This window comes from Oncorhynchus nerka, linkage group LG21, assembly GCF_034236695.1.
Source record: "Oncorhynchus nerka isolate Pitt River linkage group LG21, Oner_Uvic_2.0, whole genome shotgun sequence".
In the NCBI taxonomy this organism is placed as follows: Eukaryota; Metazoa; Chordata; class Actinopteri; order Salmoniformes; family Salmonidae; genus Oncorhynchus; species Oncorhynchus nerka.
Genome location: NC_088416.1, coordinates 11,650,467 through 11,665,647, shown reverse-complemented (window position 1 = coordinate 11,665,647; position 15,181 = coordinate 11,650,467). Strand labels below are relative to the sequence as shown.

Sequence of the window (15,181 nt, the reverse complement as noted above, 5' to 3'; positions counted from 1 at the left end):
ACTTGTGAATGATGCCCAGCATAAGAAACTAGCTTCTTTTTTACAACTTTTTCTAAACATAGGCCTATGGGCTAGGCTACATGAGACTGTTTTAATAAGGTTTGTATCACAACTAAAGTGGCCAAATAACTTCTTAAAATTAAGCACATTCATCTGCTTTACAAGGGGCGTACAGCCTATCTGGCTAACACCATAAAAATAAGCAGCGCATGAGTTTCAAGTTTGGGGAAGATCATTTTCACCATAAAAATGCACCTTTATAATACAAGCTTAATTGCATAACATGCATAATCACATTTGCGGCCACTTTCGATAACGGTGTTTTCCACCAATGGAACATTCATGCTTATAGCCTACTACCATGTGCGCATTGCTGCGCCTATAATGTGAAGAAACAGCATAATAGTTTATCAACATTTTAAGCTAAATGTGTTGTTGCGTCAGCCACATTGCATAAAAAGGTGTTTTGATGCTAGTGGTTGTATTAATCTGTGATAGGTCGCATCCCACAACTGTCCAAGACTATGTATGGAATATTTATTTCTGGAACAGAATAGGTCAACTTTTGTACTATGGGGGACAGTAGATTGACATAGGCTAGTGCTTTTGCTGTTCGTTAGGCCTACTCATCTTTTTAGCTGACAAAGTAAGTAATGTGGATTATTTTTCCCAATATGCACCTCGGAATTGGATAAGGACAAGCATATGCGTCTCCGATGTGTCCATCTTCATTTGTAGCCTGTGAGAAAGACCTGATGGCGTGACGGAGAGCCATGTGAGTGAGAGGGCTTCCACACTCAGTGACAAGGGCACAAAGTAGCACTCCGAGCTTTTTTCCAATCATCATTAGAATCCAATCATTAGAATCCAATGTATTAGAAAATCGAAACATGTAGCCCAACGTTTGTAGAACAACTAAAGTTACATTAATAACTCTAAATTAAGCATATAGGAGTACATATTTCTTTGTTAACCGCTCAACACATAAATAGCTGCATGTGCGCACTCTCTCAAATCATTTGAAGACAATATTTATATTTTTAATTTAGCTTTGTTCAATTGTATTCTTCATACTGTAAAATAATGCTAAATTAACTAGTGTAGCCCACAGCCATTTGGCATAGCCATATCAGGACCTGACATAAGGACAACTCAAGAGTAAGCTATTCTCTTCATATCATGCTTCTTCAGACCTGTCCAAAATAAATAATGGATTTATTGTGAAGGTGTAGGCTATATTACATGGATTTATTAGAAGCCAGGAGATGCTAAATGTGTATTTGTTAATTAACAGTTAATTACCGTGAGACCTACAGATATTTGCTTGACAATCACCGGCCGACGAAATGTCATGCCTGCCACAGCCCTAGGTCAGACATGTCTACGGAGCTCAGGTGAATTTGACAGTATATTAACAATATCAGTGAATGATACAAAGTTAAATATTGAATTGATGTGTAGACCTACAGTACCTACAGGACAGCAGCTTAAGTTTAGGGTTACAGTGTGGGATCTGGGAATAATGGTCATTTCAATTATTCAACCATTGATTATATTCTTGGATAATATAATGCATGAATGGACACCAAGGTAATTCTATGTAATGCCTCATTTTAGGAGGATCAGATGGTGACAGGGGTATCAGCAGGGTCAGGCAGCCAGGGAAGACCCGTTTGTGATGGAGGTGAGGTGCATTTTTGCAGTTGCAACACTTTATTCTCTCTGTGCAGCAAACACTGGACCAGCCAGATGCTATTTTAAGGCAGTCTGACAAACGTCCAAAGTTGATTTCAAACTGTATCAAGGCTTTTTCCCGATGACACAAAACATCTAAAACGAAAATGTGAGGAAGACCTGGTAGAAGCTATTGATGATGATGAATGGATACAGATATGTTTGAATGCCCAGTCATGTTCATATCATCTCAGACATCAATTACTGCAGTTTAAGGCCATTCACAGAACGTACTCTATGCCAGTGAAACTGAATTACATGCACTCGGAAATGTCATTCCTCTGCTGGAGGTGTACAACACAAAAAGAGACATATTTGCATATGTTATGGTATTTTACTTAACTGACTTGTTAAATAAAAGGTTAAGAACAAATTATTTCTTAAGATGACATGACGGCCTACACCGGCCAAACTCGGATGATGCTGCACCGCCCTATGGGACTCCCAAGCATTTGTAGCGGCAAAGAAATGTATTGCCATTAATTGGGAGGTTAGTTATCCTACCACAATGGCAAGTTACAGTGCATTTGGAAAGTATTCTAACGGCTTGACTTTTTCCACATTGTGTTAAGTTACAGCCTTATTCTGAAAGGGATTAAATATGTTTGTCCTCATCAATCTACACACAATCCACAGGAACGACAAAGTGAAAAAAGTTTGGGACATTTTTGCTAATTTATTAAAAATAACATAAATACCGTATTTACATAAGTATTCAGACCCTTGCTATGAGACTCGAAATTGAGCTCAGGTGCATCCTGTTTCCATGAATCATCCTTGAGATGTTTCTACAATTTGATTGGATTCCACCTATGGTAAATTCAATTGATTGGACATGATTTGGAAAGGCACACCTGTCTGGGGAAGGGTACCAAAAAATGTCTGCAGCATTGAAGGTCCCCGTGAACACAGCGGCCTCCATCATTCTTAAAAGGAAGTTTGGAACTACCAAGACTCTTCCTAGAGCTGGCCACCTGGTCAAACTGAGCAATCAGGGGAGAAGGGCCTTGGTCAGGGAGGTGACCAAGAACCCGATGGTCACTCTGACAGAGCTCCAGAGTTCCTCTGTGGAGATGGGAGAACCTTCCAGAAGGACAACCATCTCTGCAGCAATCCACCAATCAGGCCTTCATGGTAGAGTGGCCAGATGGAAGCCACTCCTCAGTAAAAAGGCACATGACAGCCCGCTTGGAGTTTGCCAAAAGGCACCTAAAGGACTCTCAGACCATGAGAAACAAGATTCTCTGGTCTGATGAAACCAAGATGGCCTGAATGCCAAGCATCACATCTGGAAGAAACCTGGCACCATCCCCAAGGTGAAAGTAGAGAGAGATCCTTGATGAAAACCTGCTCCAGAGCGCTCAGGACCACAGACTGGGGGTAAACTGGACAACAACCCTAAGCACACAGCCAAGACAATGCAGGAGTGGCTTCGGGACAAGTCTCAGAATGTCTTTGAGTGGCCCAGCCAGAGCCTGGACTGGAGACCTGAAAATAGCTGCGCAGCGACGCACCCCATCCAACCTGACAGAACTTGAGAAGATCCGCAGAGAAGAATGGAAGAAACTGCCCAAATACAACATCATACCCAAGAAGACTCGAGGCTGTAATCGCTGCCAAAGGTGCTTCAACAAAGTACTGAGTAAAGGGTCTGAATACTTACGTAAAAAGTGATATTTTTATTTTTAATACATTAGCAAACATTTCTAAAAACCTGTTTTTGCTTTGTCATTAAGGGGTACTGTGTGTAGATTGATGAAGAAAAAAAACAATTAATCAATTTTAGAATACGCCTGTAACGCAACAAAATGTGGAGGCGTCCATGCAGGCGGCCAGGGCTGGCTGGTCGGTCTGAAAGGATGTCTTAATAAAGAAATCAAAAGTCTGTTTTTTCAAGTTATCCATATGTTAGGTGCAACACAATATTTATTATTGAATTACATCTGATCTAGTTCAGTCTTACTAATCACTTAAACATATTTAATAATCATCTCTTACCTAGCTTGATGACTGTGGGCATTTTTGCTTACTTTTTGATCTAAATAGAGATGGCATATTGAATTGTGTACACAGAAATGAGCTTTAGGTTGTATACCCCCACTTCTAAAACTAAAGTGGCAACCCTGCATGCAACAAACTGTGAGTAGCGTTTGAGTTACTTGTATAGTTTAGGTCAGAAAATGTAAAATCTCGCGTAAAATACAGAGGTAGCCATTATTCCAACCGCTTCTACTGAGAAACCAATTGTCCCTGTGGATATATTATCGAATAGATATTTGAAAAACACCTTGAGGATTGATTCTAAACAACGTTTGCCATGTTTATGTCGATATTATGGAGCTAATTTGGAATATTTCGGCGTTGTCGTGACCGCAATTTTCGGTCGATTTCTCAGCCAAACGTGAAGAACAAACGGAGCTATTTCGCCTACAAAAATAATCTTTGGGGGAAAAAATGAACTTTGGCTATCTACCTGGGAGTCTCGTGAGTGAAAACATCTGAAGTTCATCAAAGGTAAACCATTTAATTTGATTGCTTTTCTGATTTTCGTGACAAGGTTGCCTGCTGCTAGCAAGGCATAATGCTATGCTAGGCTATCGATAAACTTACACAAATGCTTGTCTAGCTTTGGCTGTAAAGCATATTTTGAAAATCTGAGATGACAGGGTGATTAACAAAAGGCTAAGCTGTGTTCCAATATATTTCACTTGTGATTTTCATGAATAGGAAGATTTTCTAGGAAGATTTATGTCCGTTGCGTTATGCTAATTAGTGTCAGATGATGACAACGGTCCCGTTCACGGGATGGGGTGTCACTAGAGGTTTTAAGATCCCGGCTGCCTAATTTTTGTTTTGTGCGTGCTGCAAACTGTGTTTTGAGATACTTTATGAGCTGGGTTGTCTGTCCTAGTAGTAAATGTTTGCATGCTATCATTAGCATTTACCTAGCATCCACTATAAGAATTCCGTAGTTCTTGCTAGCATTCTGGTAAGTGATGTTTTTTGGGCTCTTTTTGTACATTTGAAGAAGAAAAAAATTCATAGTGCCCCTTATGTGCACTACCGGTAATACCGTATATCCCAGGATGGCACAAGCACAGTGTGAAGGTATGAAAATTTGGATACTGCTCAACCCTAGGACATTAAAATTTAGCTGGTACATCATTTAAATGTTAATTGAATTTAAATGTATACTTCCAATTACTACCACAAAGATGGCCACCAGTCCACCCACCATCAAAAGTCAATTTAAATGGGAATGTCTACTCTATTATCTATATTTCTATGATTTCAATAGGTTTCCAATAGAACATTGACAGTATAATTTAAAACAACTGATATTCTTATTTAAGTCTCTGATGTGTGGACCTCCAACCATCCTTGTGCTACCATTTATTTGAAAGTTGACATTTCAATTGTATTCCCATTTTAAATAATTTATCACCCAAAACATGACACTCAACCTGTATTCAAGAGCATGCTGTGGCGGGCACAACACAAACACCTCAGTTTATGTAAAATCGGGTCTAAGATACAACATATAGGTTAAAATAAATGTATATATCATTGTCAAGAAATTATACAATAGTTTGACAACCCTGTTTATAAGTGTTTACATTATATCAAACTTAACCTTTCATCTTTTCCAGTGATGAAGACATGGATGTATCATGGTAGGGTGGGGTATGCAACATGGGTCATCTTTGAGCACCATTATCTCCTAAATGTTTTGGCATTCAAGTCCAAAAAGCTACTTTCTGACCACTTCGACCATGGACAAATATGTATTCAAAGTTTTGTTAAAATCAAAAGGGATGCAGTCAAAAGGTGATTGAAATCAAATGGAACGACCCATCTTTGTTATCAATTAGGCTAGGCTAAATCCATCATACAGGGCTCCCTACTCTGTATACTTCAACTCGAGCTCTGCACACACTGTCTGCAATAGGATTAATCTTTTTAAATGGAAAGTCAGTCAAGAAAAAATACCGGAGGGGCTAAAAAAAATGGTTAAGCTAACGCCACATGCCACGAAGCAGAAAAATCTAAATAAACAACTCTGATGTGCAGTCAGCTAATGTTTCTTCATGACCTCACACACAAGCACCTGCTGTGCTTTGTCCTATGGCATGGCCACGTCGCCAACCACATAGCGTCTCTAGCCAGCACATGCCCCCTCTGTGCCTTCAGCTGTGGGAGAGAATCACCACAGCGCTAACTGCGAATTTAATCTGCCTTTTGCCTCACACGTCTCCAGTAGCACAGTTAGTGCTAACCCCTAACACTGGGGGTGATGTGGCAAAAATCCTCACACAACAGACGGAAGCAGAGGCCTCGGGAGGTCAAGCCAGATGAGCTGTCTGGCTAAACGCTGTTGGTCGAAAATCTGTGAGATGTGGCTGATTTCATTAAAGTTGAAAAACAAACCTTGCCCTGCACATAATGTAGCCTATAGCCATGTAACTACCCCTAGCTCAACCGATGTGTCCAAACATAACCTTTTCCCACTAACTAAAGATACAGCAGGATTTGACCTTGACTGGCAAATCAGTCCAGATATCCAACAAACACTTGTGAGTCATTACAAGACAAACAGAAGGCACTATACCAGGGTCGTATTCATTAGTGCACACTGTATCAAAACATTCTGTAGACGAGAACAAAAACAAGCATTTGTAATTGGAGAAAAATCAGATAGTACCCACCTGTTTCACTCCTTTTCATGCCTACTGAACACGACCCACGTGTTTGCCAACAATCATGTCCCTCGCTTACCCCCCCAACTATAATACATTCTTCCAACCATACATTTACACAGTATAATCTGTTTAACTTACTCCTTTGCCCTAATTCTTTTAAAACATAGTAAGTACACTCCTGTTTCTTTGCCATATTGCATGAAAATTGAGAGTGCATATGGTACATTCTCTTTCCTTTCATTTTAATGTGTTTGTAGAGTGTGTTTGTATTCATTACAGTTGAATGACTGTTGAGTGAATGCCGTCTGTCTATCTGGGGAGAGAGCGCCTTACCCTATTGTAGTTTCCAGACTTTATTCCCACTGGAATCTTGCTCTGTAAACAAACACACACAAAGGGGACATCACTGTCAACAATGCAGAACGCAGGTCAGAGGCTAAGCTATAATTAACAGAAAACACAGATTAGAATACAAAGACTCGGGAAACACTATATTAACAATTGTAAATTAACCCACTAGGGTTCATTTGCCCATAGCCCTGGTCTCTTCTTGTAGGCCTAGATCTAAAAAAAATAAATAAAAAAAAATAGAATGATTAGCAATATTCCAAGATGGCGTAGCAGTGCAGACGTTGTTTGTCATTCTCTCATGTAAATTTTGTATTTTTCGTCTTTTTTGTATATATTTTAAATCTCTTCTTCCTTTTAAAAATTAAATATACCTTCCGGCAACCCGCCTCACCCAATGTGATACGGATCTGCTATTTTTAGACCTTATAGCTAGAACCTCCATCAGAAGCGGCCTTTACCTTTAGCACAGACACCAGCCGCTTTTAGCCTGGATAATACTTGCCAGCCTGCACAGCGCGTTATCAACCCTGAGCATATCGGATTGTTTTTCTCCACTAAAACACTGGATTCCTGCCGTAAGCCCTGGACCATTACTCCTGATCGTTGCAGCTAGCTAGCTGCCACCACCGAGTGGCCCAGCCCCAAAGCTAGCCTTGAGCCAGGTCCATCTCCAGGCCTGCTCAGTGGACCCTATGATCACTCGGCTACACAGCTGATGCCTCCCGGACTCTTCACTAACAGGACTAGAATCAACTACACCACCGGATTCTTGCCGTAAGCTCTGGACCTTTGTATCGGATCATCGCTGCTACCGAGTGGCTATAGTGGCTAACGCCCTTGTCCCGAAGCTAGCACCAGTTAGCCGCGAGCCAGGCGCATCTCCCAGCTAGCAAACAAAATTACTCCAGCTACAATACCTCTTTTGCCAAATGGCCTGGGCCCTTTGTTGACACAGAGCCCCCGCCGTTCCATCACGACTGGTCTGCCGACGTAATTCCATCCGTTGTGCCCTCAACCGGCCTTTGCCGGACGTCGGAGCAGACGCTTCTACTAGCCCCAACCTGCTAACTTTTTTTTGAACGCCATGTCTCCCGCTTGCTAGCGTAGTAACGACTACCTAGCGGCTTCCCTGTTTCATCTATTGCTGTTCACTGGACCCTATGATCACTTGGCTACATAGCTGATGCCTGCTGGACTGTTCATTAATCACGGTACTCCATTTTGTTTATCTGTCGGCCCCAGCCTTGAACTCAGGCCCTGTGTGTAGTTAACTGACCCTCTACCCATTCATCGCCATTTTACCTGTTGTTGTTGTCTTAGCTGATTAGCTGTTGTCTTACCAGTTGTTGACTTAGCTAGCTCTCCCAATCAACACCTGTGATTGCTTTATGCCTCTTTTTATGTCTCTCTCTAATGCCTTGTATACTGTTGTTTAGGATAGTTATCATTGTTTTAGTTCACTGCGGAGCCCCTAGTCCCACTCAACATCTGACATGTTGGCTGGATTCACAACAAGTCTAGCTTTAATTTGCTATCTTGCATGTGTGATTTCATGAAAGTTAGATTTTTATAGTAATTTATTTGAATTTGGCACTCTGCATTTTCACTGAGGTTAAAGTAATTTCCTCATCATCTTAAATAATGCCCCTTTCAACAAATGTAGAACTAAGAACAGATATAGCCCTTTGTTCACTCCAGACCTGACTGCCCTCGAATAGCACAAAAACACCCTGTGGCATATTCGTCGCCAGACCCACTGGCTCCAGGTCACCTATAAGTCCTTGCTAGGTAAAGCTCCGCCTAGCATCTAATAGTCCCCGCGATATCCAACTTTTCAGGGAAGTCAGGAACCAATACACGCAGTCAGTTAGGAAAGCCACGCTCAAGGTACTAAACGATATCATAACCGCCATCGATAAAAGACAGTACTGTGCAGCAGTCTTCATCAACCTGCCAAGGCTTTCGACTCTGTCAATCACCATATTCTTATCGGCAGACTCAGCCTTGGATTCTCAAATGACTGCCTTGTCTGGTTCACCGACTACTTCTCAGACAGAGTTCAGTGTGTCAAATCAGAAGGCCTGTTATCCGGACCTCTGGCAGTCTCTATGGGGGTACCACAGGGTTCAATTCTCGGGCCAACTCTTTTCTCTGTATATATCAATGATGTCGCTCTTGCTGCGGGTGATTCCCTGATCCACCTCTATGCAGACGACACCATTCTGTATACATCTGGCCCTTCTTTGGACACTGTGTTAACAAACCTCCAAACGTGCTTCAATGCCATACAACACTCCTTCCGTGGCCTCCAACTGCTCTTAAACTCTAGTAAAACTAAATGCATGCTTTTCAACCGATCGCTGCCCGCATCCACCTGCCCGACTAGCATCACTACTCTGGGCGGTTCTGACTTAGAATATGTGGACAACTACAAATACATAGGTGTCTGGCTAGACTGTAAACTCTCCTTCCAGATATTAAACATCTCCAAAACTAAATCTAGAATCAGCTTCCTATTTCGCAACAAAGCTTCCTTCACTCACGCTGCCAAATATACCCTCATAAAACTGACTACCCTACCGATTCTCGACATTGGCCATGTCATTTACAAAATAGCCTCCAACACTCTACTCAGCAAACTAGATGTAGTCTATCACAGGGCCATCCGTTTTGTCACCTAGGCCCCATATACTACCCACTACTGCAACCTGTATGCTCTCGTCGGCTGGCCCTCGCTACATATTCGTTGCCAGACCCACTGGCTCCAGGTCATCATAAGTCCTTGCTAGGTGCTAGGTAAAGCTCCGCCTTATCTCAGCTCACTGGTCACCATAACAACACCCACCCGTAGCAAGCGCTCCAGCAGGTATATCTCATTTCCTTCCAGTTCTCTGCTGCCAATGACTGGAACGAATTGCAAATTTTAAAAAATATATATATTTTTTTTAATCGCTGAAGTTGGAGACTTATCTCCCTCACTAACTTTAAGCATCAGCTATCTGAGCAGCTTACCGATCGCTGCAGCTGTACACAGCCCATCTGTAAATAGCCCATCCAATCTACCTACCTCATCCCCATATTGTTTTTATATACTTTTTTGCACACCAGTATTTCTACTTGCACATCATCATCTGCACATCTATCACTCCAGTGTTAATTTGCTAAATTGTAATTACTTCGCTACTATGGCTTATTTATTGCCTTACCTCCTCACACCATTTGCACACACTGTATACAGACTTTTTATATTGTGTTATTGACTGTATGTTTGTTTATTCCATGTGTAACTCTGTGTTGTTGATTGTGTCACACTGCTTTGCTTTATCTTGGCCAGGTCGCAGTTGTAAATGAGAACTTGTTCTCAACTGGCCTACCTGGTTAAATAAAGGTGAAATAAATGTTTTAGAAATTAAAAAATATAGCAATAATAGCACCACCTTGTTGTAGCCCACGTGGAATTTTTACCACATTTCCAATACTTATTTAACCATTTCAGACCTACAGGAGGTGCCTGTGGGTAATTAATACTAGGAGTCGATATGGAGACCAAAGTAGATTATTGTGGGTCGGTTGAACTGACCTCTGGGCAGGGCTCCACTTGGCAGTCCTTGATGGAGCAGTGGCTATCGTCGGCCCAGAAGGGACAGGGCCTATTCAGGTTGACCTGTGGAGAAGAAAAGGGAAGAGTGGAGATGGCATGGTATATGCTATGAAAGTGACTGCGTCACACAGAGATGTGATGTGTTGGAGACAGGCAAGACAGAACAACTAGGCTAAATTCACTCAAATAATGATGTCAAAATCTGATTCAGATTCTCTTTCCATTGACGCATTTCAGGGACGAGCTCCGCCGAAAACACCACGGGGCCTTGTTGTTGCTGGTGACCTCTTTGCTAGTCGTGCTCGTCATTGGATACGTCAACCTCATTCGAAGGTGACAGTATGAAGAGAATACCTGATAATCATAAAGGTGACACACTGATTTTGTGGGGTCAAAATGTTGCTCAGTCAATGGGATGGTGACTAGTAGAGCAGCAGCTTACTGATCAGTTGTAGACAGAAACTTAATCGGAATATCACACTAGGGGCCAGATGATTATTCTGAAAATATTAATGATGTTCCTATGAGTCTATTCTTCCTTTTCAGAGTTCCTGATTGGATGTTCACAGTGGGAAAAGGGCAATACACTGCCTTTAGAATGAGATGGCTTGGTGTGTATGAATGGCGTATGAACGCAACAGCTGGACTCACATTGAGCGACTTTTTAAAAAACTGCCTTTGTGAAAAGATTAACTTCACTAGGGTAGGGGGTAGCATTCTGATTTTTTGTTGAAAAGCGTGCCCAAATTAAACTGCCTGCTACTCAGGCCCAGAAGATAGGATATGCATATAATTAGTAGATTTGGACAGAAAACACTCTAAGTTTCCAAAACTGTTAAAATAATGTCTGTGAGTATACCAGAACTGATATGGCAAGTTGAAAATCTGAGGAAAATCCAACCAGAAAGTACTATTATTTTGAAAGGTTGTTTTTCCATTGAAAGACTTAGGACCCAGTTCACGAGCTCTATGGCTTCCTCAACATGTGACCAGTTTTTAGGCATGGTTTCAGGCTATAGCACTTTCAATCAGTGGCCAGTGGTCATTTCTATTCATCAGCCATGCGTCTGATCGTGAACGCGCCTTTATTGTTTCTCCTTTCCTATTGATGAAGCTTTTGTCCGGTTTAAATAGTATTGATTGTTTATGACAAAAACAACCGGAGGATTGATTTTAAACATCATTTGGCATGTTTCTACTAATTTTTATTTGAATTTTTCTGGACTTTTCGTCTGGAATTAGTGCACGCGCCTTCTGCATTTGGATTACTGGACAAGACGCGCGAACATAAATTAGGTTTTCGGTCATAAAGAGGGACATTATCGAACAAAACAAACATTTGTCTAACATGGAGACCTGGGAGTGCCACCAGATGAAGTTCAAAGGTACGTGACTAATTTGAATGCTATTTCTGCCTTTTGTGACACCTCTCCTTGTTTGGAAAATGACTGTATGGGTTTCTGTGGCTAGGAGCTGACCTAACATAAATCGCAAAGTGTGCTTTCGCCATAAAGCATTTTTGAAATCTGACTCAGCGCTTGCATTAAGGAGAAGTTTATCTATAATTCCATGCTTAACACTTGTATCGTTTATCAATGTTTATGATGAGTATTTCTGTTATTTGATGTGGCTCTCTGCACTTTCACCGGATGTTTGTTTGAGACAATGCATTTCTGACCATAACGCACCAATGTAAACTGAGATTTTTGGATATAACTTTATCGAACAAAACATACATGTATTGTGTAACATGAAGTCCTATGGGTGCCATCTGATGAAGATCATCAAAGGTTAGTGATTCATTTTCTCTTTCTGCTTTTTGTGACTCCTCTCTTTGGCTGGAAAAATGGCTGTGTTTTTCTGTGACTAGGTACTGACCTAACATAATCGTTTGGTGTGCTTTCGCAGTAAAGCCTTTTTGAAATCGCACACTGTGGTTGGATTTACAAGAAGATTATCTTTAAAATGGTGGATAATACTTGTATGTTTGAGGAATTTTAATTATGGGATCTGTTTTGAATTTGGCGCACTGCAATTTCATTGGCTGTTGTCGAGGTGGGACGCTAGCGTACTAGAGAGGTCAAGTGACTCAAATGGGCCTAAATGTTTCTTATGGATTCTAGGTGTCGGGAAAGCGTTTGAGCAGTTATACAAATGTAACAGGGTGAGTGCTGTTATCATAGAGAATGATATCATATTTGCATCAGGTTCTACAAATGGGCAACTTGTAAGACTGTCTAGGGATGCAAAAGACGATGATTGGGAAAGACAGATGACTAAAGGTTTGTCACCACTGGACTGGACCTACTGTATTTCCCTATAAGATTCAGTTACATCAACACGGTGATGTCATCCTCGTGCACTCTTTCTAATACTTAGGTTCCAGTATGAGGAGCATCTAATTTTCACACTTAATGTACCTGACAAGTATCACATACAATAATTATAATGTAAGGTATATGTGTTTCTGCTGTAACTAGGGCCCAAGCAAGTTTTGCAATGGAAAATTTTAGCAACAAAAACAAGCCTTTCTTATAGAAGGGTTGGCTGGCAACATCACAAAAATGATGCTCAAGCATCAATGAGGCAGAAGGCTGTGTGGAGTTATGATTCTGATAGCTAGCAACAATGACAAGAAGCTGCCATGTGTGGAATTGTAGGTGGCTCGTTTTTAGCTCGTTGTGATGTTGTTTTGACTCATGTCATGCCTACGCTAATATGGTTAAAATTAGCCAGCTAGATAACCAACAACTGTAACGATTTATTTGAGACACGACAAGTACTCATTTATAAAAGTTTTCAACAATCTAAGTTAACCCGGTCTGTTTTGCACCATAGTTGTGCACGCGTCGGTTTAGTTGCTAAACAACCAACCCTATTGGACAAGTTCAGGTTAGTCCCATCTTATTTCGTCCCGTTTGCATCCATTTGGTTCCTAGTGAATACACCCATGGACATTATAACGTAAATAAGAGTAGCACAATAAACTTTTTCTTCAAGAATGTCTATTCGCTGTCAACCCTGAAGCAGACCTATTCCAACTAGAACAGTAGTCCCAGGTGGAGACATCCAAAGCAGTGAATACACAACAGAGCAGCGTCAACAAACTATATGGGGTAGGCTGGAAAACATTTGCTCGGCCTATTTGTTTTAGATTAGCAAGGAACGGAATTGGGGAGGGACCCTTTATAAGCACTAAGTACTACGGGTTAAGGGCCATTGAAGCTCAAACAAAGTACAAACTCATTTGAAAATACAGGTTGTCAATTAGCGTAAATCCACAGTAGTAGGATTGTTTATTGAGGGATTGCCTTTAGGACACTTTTTAAGCTATAGTGCAAAGACAAACGCAAAACCTTACGGTCTGATGATGTTAAGGACATTTCTACTGCTCCTCGTACTCTACTGCTGGGTCCTACTATTTAGTACTTACCCTGTAGTACCTGAAATAGTCTCTCTCGGTCAGCTTCTGAATGTGGGGGTAGATTTTGAAGTTGTTGAAGACATCAATGCTCTCGATGTCACAGAAGCAGTCATCCAAGACGCCTGTCAACTGAGGGAAACAACCGGAAAACGCCTTAAGAATTATGGGTGTACACCAGTGTTAATTTTGTCAACAAAATTAGTGACTAAAATATTTTGTCAAACACTTATTTTTCAGTGGCAATTGACTACACTATAACTGACTAAATAGACCCAAGAAAAACAATAACTAAACAAAAAAATATTGTTCATTTCAGTTGGCTAAAATGAGACAAGACTAAATTATCTCTGTGGCTAAAATCAGACTACTAAGTGGCCTGGACAAGATATTTTGGAGAGATTGAAAGCTTTTCAGTGATAAACACAATTAATATGATGCACAGTGGGAAGGACCCGCCACACAAGCCTAGCCTACATCAGATGGTGAGCTGTGGGGGAAAAAGTGATGAGTGTGGGCAGGTTAGGCAGACAGGCTCCGCTCAATCGTCGCCGCTGATTATACACATCGCGCAGGTGACTCTTTTGCTTCCCTGTAGCTAACCAGTCGCCATCAGATACCCTATGCCTCGTTAAGAAACACAAGCTGCTTTACAAAATTAAAAACAATTGCAGCATTACGTTTGACAGTAAAACAAGTCTAGCTTGTTTCTAGCCATTACTGTTCAAAAGATATGATCCACAACAGCCGCACTATGTTCTATCGTGCATTGGCGGGCCATATTTTACATTCATAAAGCATATCACGGGCCATTTTAAAACTAGGCTACTTGCAGACCGGACCGTAAAACCATGTGTTTAGGCTACACCTTGTTGGGATAACATTCTGCTCGGAAGCAACGCTGACTTGTCAAAGTGGCTATCGGAAGGTCTAATTAAGCCCTACACCCTCCATAATATTCCCTCCCTCAGCTTTGGGACACTTTCGTGCAAATGGAGGGCCAGGGGCAAGAGGAAGATATTAAATACAGACAAAGAAAGAGAGGGGGGAGACAGCGAGAGAGACAGAAATGAGTGCAAAAGCTGGCCTGCAAATCTTAACTTCCTCTTACACATATTTAGCCTGATATAAAATTGCCATATACTCTTTCAACACAGACACTTTCAGACATGAGAGCTGGAAGCCAGATAAAAGACCACTTCCTGGCGCTCGAACAACACAAAACACTTTCGTGACAACGTTCGTCACAGCTGCCGGTTGAGGTTGTTGACCAAAATTAGGTTACCAAAACGTTTGCCATTCTCCCTCCACCTTTCCCTTTTCATGCATCTGATACCTGCGGACAAACGGCTTAATTCTCCCATGCATAATGAA

At 41.3% G+C, this 15,181-nt stretch overlaps 1 protein-coding gene across 2 annotated transcripts in view; it reads right to left on the bottom strand.

Annotated features, from left to right (window-relative positions):
- LOC115103914 (ERO1-like protein beta) overlaps positions 1–15,181 on the bottom strand; it is a 32,773-nt gene that overhangs the window by 15,314 nt on the left and 2,278 nt on the right. For both annotated transcript variants that reach the window (XM_029624970.2, XM_029624971.2), the window contains exons 2-4: positions 13,820–13,939; positions 10,366–10,449; positions 6,768–6,809 (exon numbers count right to left, since the gene is read on the bottom strand). In XM_029624970.2, coding sequence (XP_029480830.1) covers positions 6,768–6,809; positions 10,366–10,449; positions 13,820–13,939 — 246 coding nt within the window. The remainder of the gene's footprint in view (positions 1–6,767; positions 6,810–10,365; positions 10,450–13,819; positions 13,940–15,181) is intronic.